The sequence below is a fragment of the Caloenas nicobarica genome, chromosome 2, assembly GCF_036013445.1.
Source record: "Caloenas nicobarica isolate bCalNic1 chromosome 2, bCalNic1.hap1, whole genome shotgun sequence".
Taxonomy (NCBI): Eukaryota; Metazoa; Chordata; class Aves; order Columbiformes; family Columbidae; genus Caloenas; species Caloenas nicobarica.
In genome coordinates, this window is record NC_088246.1 from 70565720 (window position 1) to 70580932 (window position 15213).

Genomic DNA, 15213 nt, shown 5'->3' on the forward strand with positions numbered 1-15213 from the left:
ACCCTCCTTCTGTTTCAGAATCTGGTGTTTTGCTCACTTTTGAGGTGTATGTAGAAGTCAAGCCCCACATTTATTCCTCTGATCATTTAATTTAATAGTTTAATTCAGTTTACTTGAGAAAGAAGTAACTCAGGGTGCCTGTTCCTGCTGCCTCCCATTTGCGAATGGAGGAGGGCCGGCTCCGTCCTTGCCCGCTGCCTTCACAGGGGGAAAGATCTGACTGTCCGTGACACCGATTCCAGAAACGGGCCTTTTGTCACCTCCGTCTGCTAAGATTGTAAACCCAACCTGCTTGTGTGATCCCTCACCACGAGAGCTGTAGGAACCGTGCTTCGTTAGAGGAGAAGTGTGTAGCAAATGTTTATCAAGATGCTGGTTTGCTCTTGTATCTGGTTTCATGCAGATATGCTGGTTTTGAATTATACAGCCTGTATGGGTTTCCTAGAAGTTGTAACAAATATAGCCAGGCCTCACTAAGCCTCTGGGCTTTAGCTGCACTTCTCTTCCCTTTCAGGCTCCCAAGTATTCGCTGCTATCAGTGAGACATTGCATGCCTTTTTATTTCCCTTGTTGTTTTATTTGCACATGCATATGTTGTATTTTCTTCCAATTAGCAGGCTCTTCCTTGCTTCACTGTGTTTGCCTTCACCTTCTTTCTACCTCCTTCGTTTATACCCTGTGGAGACACAATTGCTAATTTTTACTTTCTAGTGCAGAAGAGCTGTTGTCTGGAGACATGCTCTTGGCATAGCTTTGCTTCTCATGTTACTTAAAATGCCAGATTTTTTTTCCATTTATTTCATTTTTACTAATCTGGCTAGTCCCTTAGTGCCGAGGTATGGGTATTTTTGAAGTGTGGATTTATTGTTCTTTTGTCCATCCAGTCCTAGTGGAGGCTTAACTCTGAAACAGGGCGAGGTATGTCACTGAATCTAAAAGCATATCCCTGTGATGCTGAAGTGGGGGGAAATAACCGACTTAAAAATGGGACTGCTAGTGATGTAGTACAGTTAAGGTGGATCTGCAAAAGTGCTTCAGTAGGGGAAGGAATTGCCCTCGCTTGGTGCTCACATATAGGTGATAAAGACCTGAAGTGCTGACTAGCTTGCTTTACTTAATTCTTACTTACCAGAACAATCCATGCTCTGTCTCTCACAAGGGGATATTTGTGAAGAATAAGCAAAAATACTTTGGAAACTGAGTCAGTAACTTCTCCCCGAATAACTGTCAAATAGAAACAACCCAAATAAAAGTGGAAGGGACAAAACATTTTAAAATGAAATGCTTTCTTTCACAGGCACGTCGAGGATTTTCTTTACTCTCTCTCATGGGATATTACCCCACTGTTTCTCCCTTCAGCCATAAAATTCCCCAGAAGAGGCAGGATGAAGAAGGCATTATGGTTTTGGCATAAAAACCCAAAGAATAATTAATTCATATGTCACTGATAATTTTGTTAATACCTGAGAAATTAGACTTTTCTGTCTCTCAGTGGTTACGCTGATTTTTCTATCACTTGTATCCTTGATCTAGATAGAGATAAATTACACTTGTGGACCTGCTTGTGCCTATAATTTCAAACAAAATACATGTTTAACTCTGTTCCAGATTGCACGTGTTATTACCAAACGAGAGAAGATGTCTTGTAGGACAAATGTCCCTGGCATAGCTGCAAATCAAAGGGCACTTGTTCTCCTCAGAGAGAAATAAAGCCACTCTGTCCAATGCCAAGATCAACATGAGGCACTCACCACTGAGGGATTTTCATAATAGTCCCACATCTCATGTGCTTACTGCCTGTTCCCCTCCCTGCGCTCCACCGTGGAGGCTGATCTCACCTTTATTTTACAGATGGGCGAGTTGAGGTGTGTGGAGGGGAGGTGACCCCTCCGGGGGCACCAACTTGGTGGGACAGAGTCCAGGTCCCCACATCTTCCTGGTGATGGTGTTCCTTTGCTTCTACAAAGGGCTTCATGCTTTCTCTGCCCATGTCTCTCTGAACGGCAAAGGTCTACAGCTTGCATTTGGAGTCCTCTTGTGCCTCCAAAGCTTTCTGACTGCAGTCAAGGGGGGCGGGGGGACAGAGGTGGATGCGAGCTGCATGCATCAAATGCTGCGATTCCACGGCAACACATGGGAAGAGTATGTGGCGCTCATCTCCCCAAGTGCTAACAGGGAATGCTTACAGTACTGTAAAATTCACTGTGTTTTCTGTTTGTCAAAACCTAATGACCTTCAAACGGCCTGGTACCTACTTATTAAAAAAGCTGCTGCTCTCCCCTTATCATACAGCTCCAGGGGCAATCGGTAGGAGCTTGATAGCACAATGGTACTGATATAACAGATAGGGAGCAGCTGGTAGGGTGGTGGCCATCAGCTCTCTTTTCTCCTCTCTGTTCTGCTTCGTTCAGGACAGCCCTAGCTTTTAGGTAGTGGGGCAACTGTTCATTGAGTTTCCTTTCCCCCCCTTAAAATTAAACAAAATTGGGAAAATTCAAGGTAGGTGTTTGTGATTTTATGATCTGCCTTAGTCAGCTCTCTGCATTTTTAAGAAGGGGATTTAGGAGAGATCTGTTTGCTGCCCCAGCTGTTTTGGGAGTTGGCATTACTGCTGCTGTCTCCTTCACCTGTGTATGAACACCTATCCTGCCACTCAGCCTGTTGGGCACTCCTGTTCCCTCCCTTATCCAGGCCACATCGCTATGGAGCCTCATGAAGAATAAGGTGCCAGAAGGGGCCGTGTGATTCCCTGTGGGGGAATCAGGGTTTCAAAGCTTTCATTGTGTTCTTAAAAGCAGAGAAATGTCTTTATTCAGAGAGTTGTGTCCCTTTTAATAGATTATTACTTTTTAAAAAAAATAAACCTATAACAGAAATCTAGGCTTCAGGTGAGGTTTTTCTTTGTATATGACATCTTGCAGGCATTGGTAGTGTGTTGTGGGTTTTTTTAATTATTATTTTTTTTAATTCTATTTTTTATTTCTTCCAGTTGCATTTTTCATAAATACAGCTGAGGCTTGAAGTATGTCCTATGGCCTGGTGTAGTTTCATGGAATAATTAAATTACATTTATTTTTAACTGTTATATTCTTATTTCTTTGAGTTTAATACCATTACCACCCCTCACTCCCCACCCCCCAACTCCTCCAAACAAAAACAAAACACCCTTAAAAGTGTTGTGTTGAAACACCACAACAATATAATTTCAATTAATGGTGCAAACAGGTACTTGATAATGGGCTCATATGCAGGAAAGAAAGTAAAATAAATGTCTTTGGTTGCTGAATAGCAATTTTGGATGGAGATGTAATGGGAATAAGGAGCTTCCTTCAACCTGTATTATTTAATCAGTTCTCTTTGGTGATCTTGCCTTTTGACAGGCTGACAAACACATCTTGTGCTGTAATGTCATTCATGCTTGGCTTCCATAGTAATGATCTATATCTACATATAAAAGCACTCTTCTCGTCATTTGTGAAGACTGAACAAGCTATTTGCTCAGAGTTTTTGGCATAACAGTAGTGCTTTATGCATATGCTCTGTTATGTACCACAATCAACCTAATGTCCAGTGGCTTGTCATCTGAAAAGCCCACATACTGTTAATTACCATCATGGTGGCAACACAGAGCATCGTGTGGTATAAATGACGACTGTTTCATGCTGTGTTTTTTATATTTAGAGACAGAAAACTGTTGTGGTTTTGCATTACCAAATGAGATCAAAATAGCATTTTCTTTATGACAACTATCCTTAAAAAATGGACAGGGAATAGGTATCTTTTATCCAGAGAAAGACTTTTGGCTTGTTTTGTTTTTAAATTATATCACTACCATGAAAACCCAGTTCTTCAGTCTCTAAGACAACCATTGCATGAAAATAGGCCTTATTTTCGAGGTGTGTTGTCTGTTTAATATGTAATGTGATACCTTGTCATGCTGTGACAATGTGACAGATGGTATTTGCACTATAAAACCAAATTATCTTTTGTGCATAGCTATACAACAGCTAAATACAGTAACTCTGTACAGTATGCCGATTAATGCAGATTACTGGAGATGTTTTGGAGGTACTGGAATGTTTTAACTTGGCATCAAGCGATTAATGGTTTTATTTAGCGTGCCTACCAAGATTTTGGTAGCATTTCAGCGTGTACTCTGGCAAGTAAGGAAATTTTTGGTAGAAGATAAATTTAGGATTACAGATAATGGGATGTGAATTTGTATTGTATTGCAGCTGTTTGTCTATTATTTCTACCAAATTGATGAGGACTATTTATTAAAGATACTTTGCAAGTAAACTTGTGTATAAAGTTATAGCTCATAATACACTGTTAAGTCCTGTAGCTCTTAGGTTGGAGGAAAACAAGGTGTAGGTGAGCCATCTGTTTATTATACGTAGATTTCCACACAGAATATTAGCTGCTGAAACTAAGGGCCAGAGTAAGTATTTGAAGAGCTAAAGGTAGTAACTTTTTCCGTCTGTATTTTAGGCGTAAAACTCGCATTGGTGGTCTTCCATGGTGTGGTTATACTGAAGAGTTTGTCCACGTTCAGGTGGCACAGACTTCTAAGACCATGGTGCAGGATGGTTAACCCCGTTGCTTTCTTACTTTGCAATTACATTTGTGGCAGCTTTCCTAAAAGGGACAGTGCAAAAAGAAGAAAATAACTAATTTGTTTTGTTTTTTTCCAACAAAGCTTTCCTGGGCAACTCCCAAGATGGCACAGCTGAAGTTTGGATGGGCATGTTACTCCATAAGTGAACAAAACTTTAGCCCTGTGCCTACATAACTACAATCCATGCTCTTGCATGCTCCCATAAATAACACTGTCATCCCAGTGTGGTGAGAATGCCGCTTTGAGTAAATCCACTTTTTTAACTTCTTGTAACTTGTGTTTGTTTTGCCGATTGCCCTGGAAACTGGGCCTCTGTACCAGCGCAGAGCTGTTCAGTTTGCAGGGATCAGGGAGGAATGCAAGGACAGGGTGCTGGGGGGAGGCAAACCCAGTATCTCTTGGCAGTGGGAAGTGGGTGTCCCTGTGTGGTCAGGAGGCACCCGGGAGCAGAGTTATGTATTTCACATATAGCTGAGAACTGCCGTATTGCTGCCCTGCCGCAAACAGTGCAGGCTGCCTGATGTTAGGTGTTTGTCCCGTATAGGAAGCCGTAAATATGGTCATGTTGAAATCCCCCTTATTTAGGTCAGTTAATGCTTTTGCTATCTTTGGCTTGTGTTTCTGTGGTGTTGACTGCTGTTTTTTCTCTGTGATGGCTTTTTATCTGTGTGATGGCTTTGTGGTTTGCCTCTGACTGTGAGAACTGACTGGAAATACAATTGAATGTATTTCTTTTCCTAAGCCGCCTTAGGACCGGGAAACGGCAAACTAAAATAGGTATTGCTGTCGCCTTGTAAGAACATAGAAATGTTCGTGCTCAGATGCCTTGTTGGTATTAGAGTGATGTAGAAATAGTGTTTTGGAAACATTGTGAAAGTTCCTTCATCCAGCCACAGTGTTCAGCTAACCACATGATACTGAGATTTGTACAGATGTTCCCCTTTGGGTTCCTGATTATTCAGTAACTTTAATAATGAAGAACATACCAGTAATCATAAGCTCGTCTATTCTTAAAACCAAATAACTAACCCCAAACCCTCTCTTGCGTTTTTTCCATCTTGCCTTATATTGCTGCTTTCTGCTTTTCTTCTCCTCCTCTGTTTTTATCCTACGTATTTATACTTACATGGTGTTTCATTGTATGGTGCATTCCCAGGTAATGTGATTTTGCATCATATGTTCAGGTGCACCCAAGGCCTGCCCTGCACATGGTGTCTCTCCAGATGACCTGAGATGGCATAGATCATGGCTTGGTTATAGAGTTGTAGATTGCTGCTAAAAGTGTGTGTCTGTCACCAAAAATGGTAAGGTTAGCAAATCCATACCAATATAAATTAAGCCCTGCCTGCACCAGAATATTAAGTCTTACTTGCTAGGCTATAATGAGAAGCAATCTGCTTGAGACAGTGCAAGCCCCCTGAAGTAAGCTCATTTAAGTTAGGTTATGGTTGAGTTATTTGAGTTAGGTTATGGTTGGACTCGATGATCCTGAGGGTCTCTTCCAATCAAAATGATTCTATGATTAAGCAACTTTAACTGTTCTTTACACACACTGTTTTTGGTGAAAGGGACATGGCCATTGCTGGAGAAAACTCAGTAAGACCCCTGCTCAGCTACCTACTACAGTCAAGAAGCAAAGGGGACAGTGTGATGCAGTGGGAACAAGGAGGAACATGCTCACAAAGGTTGTAAAGCCATGATATCCGTGTTCTGTCTGGGTCACCCTAGAGGGTATGGTTCAGCTCATTGCAGAGCCCCTCATGCATGTGAAAAAACAAACAAACCTGGAGCCACAGACAGATTTGAAAACATTCGCAGTATGGAAGGCAAATAAAAAGGAGATGATAGAAGTCTCTTTAACAATGGTTGGGCAACAGAAGGCAGAAAGAGCTTTTCTGCTTTCCCCAGCTTGTAACAGAGGGATGTAATATTCACATTTGCTGCTTTTTCTCAATGCAGTTAGAAACTGATAAGTGGATAAGTAGATTTTTTTTTTTTTGGTCTTTTTAAGCAGCATGTAACTAAAATTGCAGTTGGCTATTGCAGCTTACATGGAAGTTTAAAAAAGAATTCAGCAAAACTGTGAAGCTGACATTTATGTAGCTAAGATACATTTTAGAAAGGATGTTAAGATCTCCACGGTTCAGTTTTAAGCTGACCTTTTTAATTACCAGGAACTAGTAATTGACCTTTCTCTTAAAGTATCTAGTCTTGATCAGTTATAGCCAGAACAGTGTATTTAAGGGACCATAGATGTCATTTGATATGTGAGTTCCTGTATTTCTGACTTAATTAAATAATTCGTTATTAGTGACTTAGTTAAAGCAGTGTTTATCAGGGACTTTGAGCTGTTCAGTGTTTCAGTTCCTTTTAAACTTTGGCAGCAAATATGCACTGCTTCACTCTATACATAAATTATTATTTCATATAAGTCATTTTAATGTGTGAAATCCTACACTGATTTATAATCCAAGTTGCTGTGCTTTCAAATCAATTTTGATGTTTACGTTTTTTTAAATATGGAAAAAAAAAAATCTGATTTGACTTTTAAAACGAACACTTCACATTAGAGGAGTAAAGTCTATTTTTATCAACCCTGATTTATTCTGCCTGGTTATTCAGGCCCTGTGGTCGGTCACCAGCCCGGCTGCCAGGGGAGGAGGCAGTGGGTAAGGGGCCGGCAGCCGCTGCCAGCTCTCTGGCAGCTGAGAATGCAACTGGTCACGGGCTTTGCCATGAGCCAGGGCTCGCTGGCATCACGATTTAGAGGTTGAAGGCCACAGCCGTGGAAAAGTAGAAGGGGAGCTATGTGTCCCTTTGATTTTATTTGGCTCTTGATGGCTTGCTTGGTTCCTTGACTGTTGCTGGGTGCTCCGAAGTAGCCAGGATTAGAGAGTGTCTCAGCCCTTCAGACTATGCAAAAGAGTATTTTCTCACTTGGTTGCTTTTCTCTCTTTATATACATACACAATTGCAGTACTTAGCTTTTAAGAAACATGAATGCTTGCGGCTTCCTGTAGCTTGGTTGACTTTGGAGAGTCAAACCGGCGTGTCTGGACGTGCGCCGGCCTCTGCTCCTGCACTGCACCAGCCAGACCAGTGTGTCCCATCAGCTGCAGCGGTGCCAACTCGTTAATGCTGATGGAGAAGCCCAAGTGTCACTTGGCACAGCTGCAGGGTCCCCACCCCATCCTGGGGCCACCAGACCTTTTATAGCTCCTGATCGATATACAGCAGAAAAGAATATGGTTTATCACAGTTAGAGACAGCAGGAGTGGTGTTTGAAGGAAAAGGTATCTGGGGGCTAACTGAATGCATTTGATATAAAAATCATTGAGTGGCAATAAACTTTATAACAGCCTGCTTCAGCATGCTTGGAAGGAGGCTGTGGACTGGGACTATCTGTGCATTTCATCACTTCGGGGTGGATTTTGCAATTATGCTGGCCCTGAAAACCTCTAGAACATGACACCCGCTCCCATTATTTATCAGTATCTCTCATTCGTAGTTTTATGCCTCTGTTTTAGGGCATTTGTTTTAATTGGTTTCAGCTGACAATAGCTAACTTCAGTTATCAGCAATATTATTACGTTTTGGGATGGTGCTGGTTATGATGAATAATAGTAGAAAAACCAATATTTTTCCTTAAAGGACACAAATCATGCTTGTCTCCCAAGTGCACTGATGGTTTGGCAGGGTGAAAGGATGAATAAAAATTACCTTCCAAGTGTGTGCAAGTTGACAGCCTGAAAGGTGATTTTCTTGACTCATATGTTTCAGATTGCTGGGTTTTACATATGGCAAGTCTCCAGAACAAATATTGCTTTTGGAAAACCTAATCAATTCTGCCATAAGAGTTAAATCACTGAGTATCAGGCCTCAAATGATATGCTTGATTTAGACTTCTGTGGAGTTCAAAAATTGTAAATTTTATCAGCAGTGGTTTCATGGAAAAATGCAAAGCAAGAGTTGAAACTTTTTTAAGACTAAACTTTGGCACTAGGCCTTCTAGGGAGGGCGAATTCAGCATAGAAATATAATCTATTCAGTATTTTTTAAGAAGGTTGCCTTCATTTCCTTGGGAATTAAGGGATGCTGTCACCCTGCATCGTATCATCGTGTTACATTACAAACCATGTTGTAGTATCATGTGTTGATACTGAAATTTGTATTATTGGTTGAGTCACAGTTTGAGATCTCTTTAATGGAAAGGAAGTATCAAAAGGCATTGAACAAAAAGGGAGTAAAAATGTAAATTGGGTCATTTAACTTCTCCCTGCCAGTCTCAGGCTGGCTAGAAGAGACATTTTAATGCAAAAATTGGTGCTTAGTTTCAGCATTTGCTTTGTGGGCTCCGTATGAGGAAGAAAACAATTGAGCGACCAGTTCCCTGCATCTTCCTCTTAAAAAAAAAAAAAATCCAGGCTTCTGCTTTGTAGGTATTATTTTTAAAACTATGTACAAAAACTACAGCATGTGGTCACCATTTAGCCATTTCTGACTCAAAGAGAAATTTGGTGTAGCTCAGAATTAATAAGAGCAAACTTTGACTGGAAAAAGAAGAGAGTGATATTGATGTAGTGATATGATGCAGACTTTGGATTAGACTGTCTAAACAAGCTCGAAGTGGGCCCATGCGAACCTCATGAGCTTCAACAAGGCCAGGTACAAGGTCCTGCACCTGGGTCAGGGCAACCCCTGGTACCAATACAGGATGGGGGATGAAGGGTTTGAGAGCAGCCTTGCGGAGAAGGACTTGGGGGTACAGGTGGATGAAAGACTGGACATGAGCCGGCAATGTGCACTTGCAGCCCAGAAGGCCAACTGTATCTTGGACTGCATCAAAAGGAGCGTGGTCAGCAGGTCGAGGGAGGTGATTCTGTCCCTCTGCTCTGCTCTGGTGAGACCCCGCCTGGAGCCCTGTGTTCATCTCTGGAGCCCTGAGCACAGGAAAGACATGGACCTGTTGCAGAGGGGCCAGAGGAGGCCACCAAGATGATCAGAGGGCTGGAACAGCTCTGCTATGAGGACAGGCTGAGAGAGTTGGGGTTGTTGGTGAAAGAGTCTGGGGCTCAAGTTATCTTCTCTTCCCTCCTTCCATTTTCGGGTGATGATGTGGGATGGAATAGAAAAATTAAGTCCGTAAATGATTGGCTTCGAGGCTGGTGCTACAGGCAGGGCTTTGGGTTCTTTGATAATGGCTGGTTTTACAAGACACCAGTCCGGACAGTGATACGTGGGAAAGGTTTATCCCACAGGGGTAAAAAGATGCTGGGAGAGGAATTAGCAGGGCTCATTCGGAGGGCTTTAAACTAGATTTGAAGGGGGTTGGGGTTGTAGCTGGGCTTGCATCAGTGGGGCGGCACGCTGGAATTGATAAAGACTGGGAGGCCCCCCATACCCCTAGGGTGAAATCGGTGTACTCGGCTCCCTCCCTGAAATGCCCGTACACCAATGCGCGCAGCATGGGGAATAAGCAGGAGGAGTTGGAAACCTGTGTTCAGTCAGGAGATTATGATCTGGTGGCAATTACAGAGACATGGTGGGACAGCTCACATGACTGGAATGTGGTCATGGATGGCTACGTCCTTTTCAGGAAAGACAGGCCAGCCAGGCATGGTGTTGGAGTTGCTCTTTATGGCGGTTGAAGAGCAAGTTGAGAGTCTGTGGGTGAGAATTAAGGGGCAGGCTGGCAGGGGTGACACTGTTGTGGGTGTCTATTACAGGCCACCAGATCAGAGTGAGGATGTTGATGAGGCCTTCTACGGGCAGCTGAGAGCAGCCTCACAGTCACAGGCCCTGGTTGTTATGGGGGATTTTAACTTCCCTGATGTTTGCTGGAAGGACTACTCAGCCAGCCACAGTCCAGGAGGTTCCTCCAGTGCATTGATGATAACTTTCTGATGCAAATGGTGGAGGAGCCGACTAGGAGAGGTGCGCTGCTGGGTCTCATCCTCACTAACAAGGAGGGTCTGGTTGAAGCAGTAAAGGTGGAGGGCTGCCTTGGTTGCAGTGACCATGAGATGATGGAGTTCAGGATCTCATGTGGTGGGAGCAGAATACCAAGCAGAATTGCAACCCTGGACTTCAGCAGGGCCAACTCTGGCCTTTTCAAACAATTGCTGGGGGAAATCCCGTGGGCAAGGCTGCTTGAAGGTAAAGGGGCCCAAGATAGTTGGTCAGCGTTCAGGGACTGCTTCTACCAAGCTCAAGATCAGAGCATCCCGACACGTAGGAAGTCAAGGAGGGGAGCCAGGAGACCTGCGTGGTTAAACAGGGAACTGCTGGGCAAACTCAAGTGGAAGGAGAGGGTTTACAGGTCATGGAAGGAGGGGCTGGCCACTTGGGAAGAATATAAGGCTGTTGCCAGAGGATGTAGGGAGGCAACTAGGAAAGCTAAGGCCTCCTTAGAGTTAAACCTGGCGAAAGGGGTCAAGGACAACAGAAAGAGCTTTTTCAAATACATGGCAGATAAAACTAACACCAGAGGCAATGTAGGCCCACTGATGAATGGGGTGGGTGCCCTGGTGACAGAAGATACAGAGAAGGCAGAATTACTGAATGCCTTCTTTGTCTCTGTCTACTCTGCCGGAGGCTGTCCTGAGGAGCCCCGTACCACTGAGGCCCCAGAGGAAGGCAGGGCAATGGAGGAGTTTGCCTTAGTTGATGAGGACTGGGTTAGGGACCAGTTAAGCAATCTGGACATCCATAAATCCGTGGGTCCAGATGGGATGCACCCGCGGGTGCTGAGGGAGCTGGCTGAAGTCATTGCTGGACCGCTCTCCATCATCTTTGCCAAGTCTTGGGAAACGGGAGAGGTCCCTGAGGACTGGAGGAAAGCAAATGTCACTCCGGTCTTCAAAAAGGGCAAGAAGGAGGACCCGGGCAACTATAGACCGGTCAGCCTCACATCCATCCCTGGGAAAGTGATGGAACAACTTATCCTTGGTGCCATCTTAAGACATATCAAGGATAAGAGGGTCATCAGGGACAGTCAACATGGCTTCACCAAGGGGAAGTCGTGCTTGACCAACCTCATAGCCTTTTATGAAGACGTAACAAGGTGGATTGATTATGGCAGAGCAGTGGATGTGGTCTACCTTGACTTCAGTAAAGCATTTGACACCGTCTCCCACAGCATCCTCATGGCTAAACTGAAGAAGTGTGGACTGGACGATCTGGTAGTGAGGTGGACCGTGAACTGGCTGAAGGAAAGAAGCCAGAGAGTCGTGGTCAATGGGGCAGAGTCTGGTTGGAGGCCTGTATCTAGTGGAGTCCCTCAAGGGTCACTACTGGGACCAGTATTATTCAATATATTCATCAACGACTTGGATGAGGGAATAGAGTGCACTGTCAGCAAGTTTGCTGATGACACCAAGCTGGGAGGAGTGGCTGACACAGCAGAGGGCTGTGCTGCCATCCAGTGAGACCTGGACAGGCTGGAGAGTTGGGCGGGGTTGGGGAATGACCTATTAGAGAGCAGTGTAGGGGAAAGGGACCTGGGGGTCCTGGTGGACAGCAGGATGACCATGAGCCAGCACTGTGCCCTTGTGGCCAAGAAGGCCAATGGCATCCTGGGGTGTATTAGAAGGGGGGTGGTTAGTAGGCCAAGAGAGGTTCTCCTTCCCCTCTACTCTGCCCTGGCGAGACCTCATCTGGAATATTGTGTCCAGTTCTGGGCCCCTCAGTTCAGGAAGGACAGGGAACTGCTGGAGAGAGTCCAGCGCAGGGCAACAAAGATGATGAAGGGAGTGGAGCATCTCCCTTATGAGGAAAGGCTGAGGGAGCTGGGTCTCTTTAGCTTGGAGGAGAAGAGACTGAGGGGTGACCTTATTAATGTTTATAAATATATAAAGGGTGGGTGTCACGAGGATGGAGCCAGGCTCTTCTCGGTGACAACCAGTGGTAGGACAAGGGGTAATGGTTTCAAACTGGAACACAGGAGGTTCCACTTAAATTTGAGAAGAAACTTCTTCTCAGTGAGGGTGACGGAACACTGGAACAGGCTGCCCAGGGAGGTTGTGGAGTCTTCTTCTCTGGAGATATTCAAAACCCGCCTGGATGCCTTCCTGTGTAACCTCACCTAGGTGTTCCTGCTCCGGCAGGGGGATTGGACTAGATGATCTTTTGAGGTCCTTTCCAATCCCTAACATTCTGTGATTCTGTGATTCAGCCTGGAGAAGAGAATGCTCTGGGGAGACCTTATTGTGGCCTTTTGGCATTTTAGAGGGGCCTATAAGAAAGATGGGGACAGACTTTTTAGCAGGGCCTGTTATGATAAGACAAGGGATAATGGTTTTAAGCTAAAAGAGGGGGGATTCAGGCTAGACATGAGGAAGAAATTTTTTACAGTGAGAGTGGTGAAACATTGGAACAGGTTGCCCAGAGAGGTGGTAGGTGCTCCATCCCTGGAAACATTCAAGGCCAGGCTGGACGGGGCTATGAGCAACCTGATCTAGTTGAAGATGTCCCTGCTTATGGCAGGAGGTTGGACTAGATGACCTTTGAAGTTCCCTTCCAACCCAAACTACTCTGTGATTCTATGATTAGATTGGAATCGGAAGTGCTGAAAGGTTCAGAGCCTGCTAGCAGACAATGTATTGCATGCAGTCATCGTGCCCAAGAGAGCAGTGAATAAATGTCCTTGCAGGGAAGGAGTGCTTGGCCGTGGCTGTGACTGAGGCACCAGTACGTCGAGCAGGCAGCTTGCCAGAGGAGGTGTCTTGGTCTTGCTCTGGTTATACTTCAGTGTCTCTTTGAAGCTGAGCTCAGTTGAATGCTTGGTTATGTGACGAGTAAGTGTGTTTATGGTGCTAAACAGCCATTTCCCTTCAAACAGAGGTCTGAATTGGTGTAGCGCTGTTATAGCACTGGTGGAAAGTTTTGAACTCCTGTTATTAGTAAGCATATTTGGTTTAGTACTTTTACCAGCCTTGCTGCCCGGCTCATCTTGGAAGGGGTCGGCCTCCTCTCTGTCTCCTTTTCTCAGGTGCAATTCTAGAAAAGGGTACAGAAATGGCTGAGGGACGGAAGTCCTACCAGCGCTTCTCTGAGGAAATAAAGCTGTGAAACAAAGCTTTGTTATGCCATTTGCAAAGGTATTTTGGTGGAGAGATGGGGAATCATTCTCTGTGATAAAACTGCAGCTCCTCTGGTAATAAGCTCTTAAAACACCAAGTAAATACTGAGCTGATAAAATTGTTAGTAATTTTCTTCCCTCTCAACTCGAAGCCTACTGAAGAATATGTTATTTTTTTAATTCTTAAGTATGAGTGGTTTCACAGTCTGCTCTTGTTTGTGTCATATTATATTGTAGTTACTTGTTTGAGTAGAATACGCAAAGTTTGTTAAACGTTATGCTTGTATAGTGTCCAATGCTGTCCTTCCATCTATGTGACTCTGCTTGCTGTAGCATTCCTCCAGGAGAGAAAAGGCACAAAAGGGAAGGCAGCTGTGGCAGACATTTCCCCCTGCCCTGTGTACCTTTGCTGGCAATCTGGAGTTTCTGTAGTTAAGTGACATTTGGCCAGGAGAATCAAAGTTGAGAAACAGGTGTTTGATGTTCACCCCTTTGGGATTTGGGTTTTTTTTTTAAACGATCATAAATTGCAGTAGTTGGAAACGGCATAATGAAGAGCAAGATTTTGACAGATTGGACCAAATGGCAGCTTAATTTTAAATTGATCTACAGATAAATGCAAAAGGCTCTCATCTATGCCAGTCAACACGAGTTCTGTAAAACAGGGATGAGGTTGACTAAGCTGTGTCCCTTTTTCAAATGAGGGATGTGACAAGATTATAAATACTATTGCAAACACTTATAGTGTGGTTATTTGGGGTTGGGGCCTTACAGTTAACCAAATCAGAAACACACAGGCAGGTTTCTATTGGAGTACCTCTGTGCAAAATCAATGTTATCAGTATTTCTATTTGAAGGTGGTTGCTTTGGGCATCAGCTATCTATCGTTAGTGTCGTGCGTGAGTTTTTATAAAATCCATTTGGCACTTGTAATGCAGGTTTTGAATATTGTGTACTACTTTGTCACGTTTGCAGGACTTCTCACTAATGGCCAATCTAAAGGATTAGGACCAGGATCAGAACAGCTGGAGAATGAGAAGGACGATGCATCGCAGGTGTCCTCAACAAGCAACGATGTTAGTTCTTCAGATTTTGAAGAAGGGCCCTCAAGGAAAAGGTCAGTAGTCCATTATGGTTAAAGTATAGCCTTTCTGCTTTGTCTCTTTTGTGCTATATTGTTGTGATTATGTTGTCAGTAGTGTATGGTTGCAAATACTGCCCTACCATAAGCAGACTTTCCAGTGTGGAGTCCTTCTGGTAACAGTGAGGATATAGTAAATTCTGCTTCATTCATTGGTATAGATGGTTCTTGTTTTGGAAACCATGGAAAAAGCAGTTGTTCTTTTGCAGTAGGTGATTGCTAAATTAAATGCCTTAAGACTCTGTCTCCTCCTGCCCTCCCCCCCGTCCTCCCCCAGCTTTGGCATCTTAGGGGTGTGTCAATACATATGTGTGTAATTTCAAGGAAAGCATTGCTAAAGTAGTTAGTGTTGCTGTTGTTGGTTTTAATTTTCTG

At 44.0% G+C, this 15213-nt stretch overlaps 1 protein-coding gene across 4 annotated transcripts in view; it reads left to right on the forward strand.

The window, feature by feature from the left end:
* Positions 1–15213, forward strand: part of JARID2 (jumonji and AT-rich interaction domain containing 2) — a 231367-nt gene that overhangs the window by 114908 nt on the left and 101246 nt on the right. For all 4 annotated transcript variants that reach the window (XM_065629999.1, XM_065630002.1, XM_065630000.1 and 1 more), the window contains one exon: positions 14673–14814. In XM_065629999.1, the coding sequence (XP_065486071.1) occupies positions 14673–14814 (142 nt within the window). The remainder of the gene's footprint in view (positions 1–14672; positions 14815–15213) is intronic.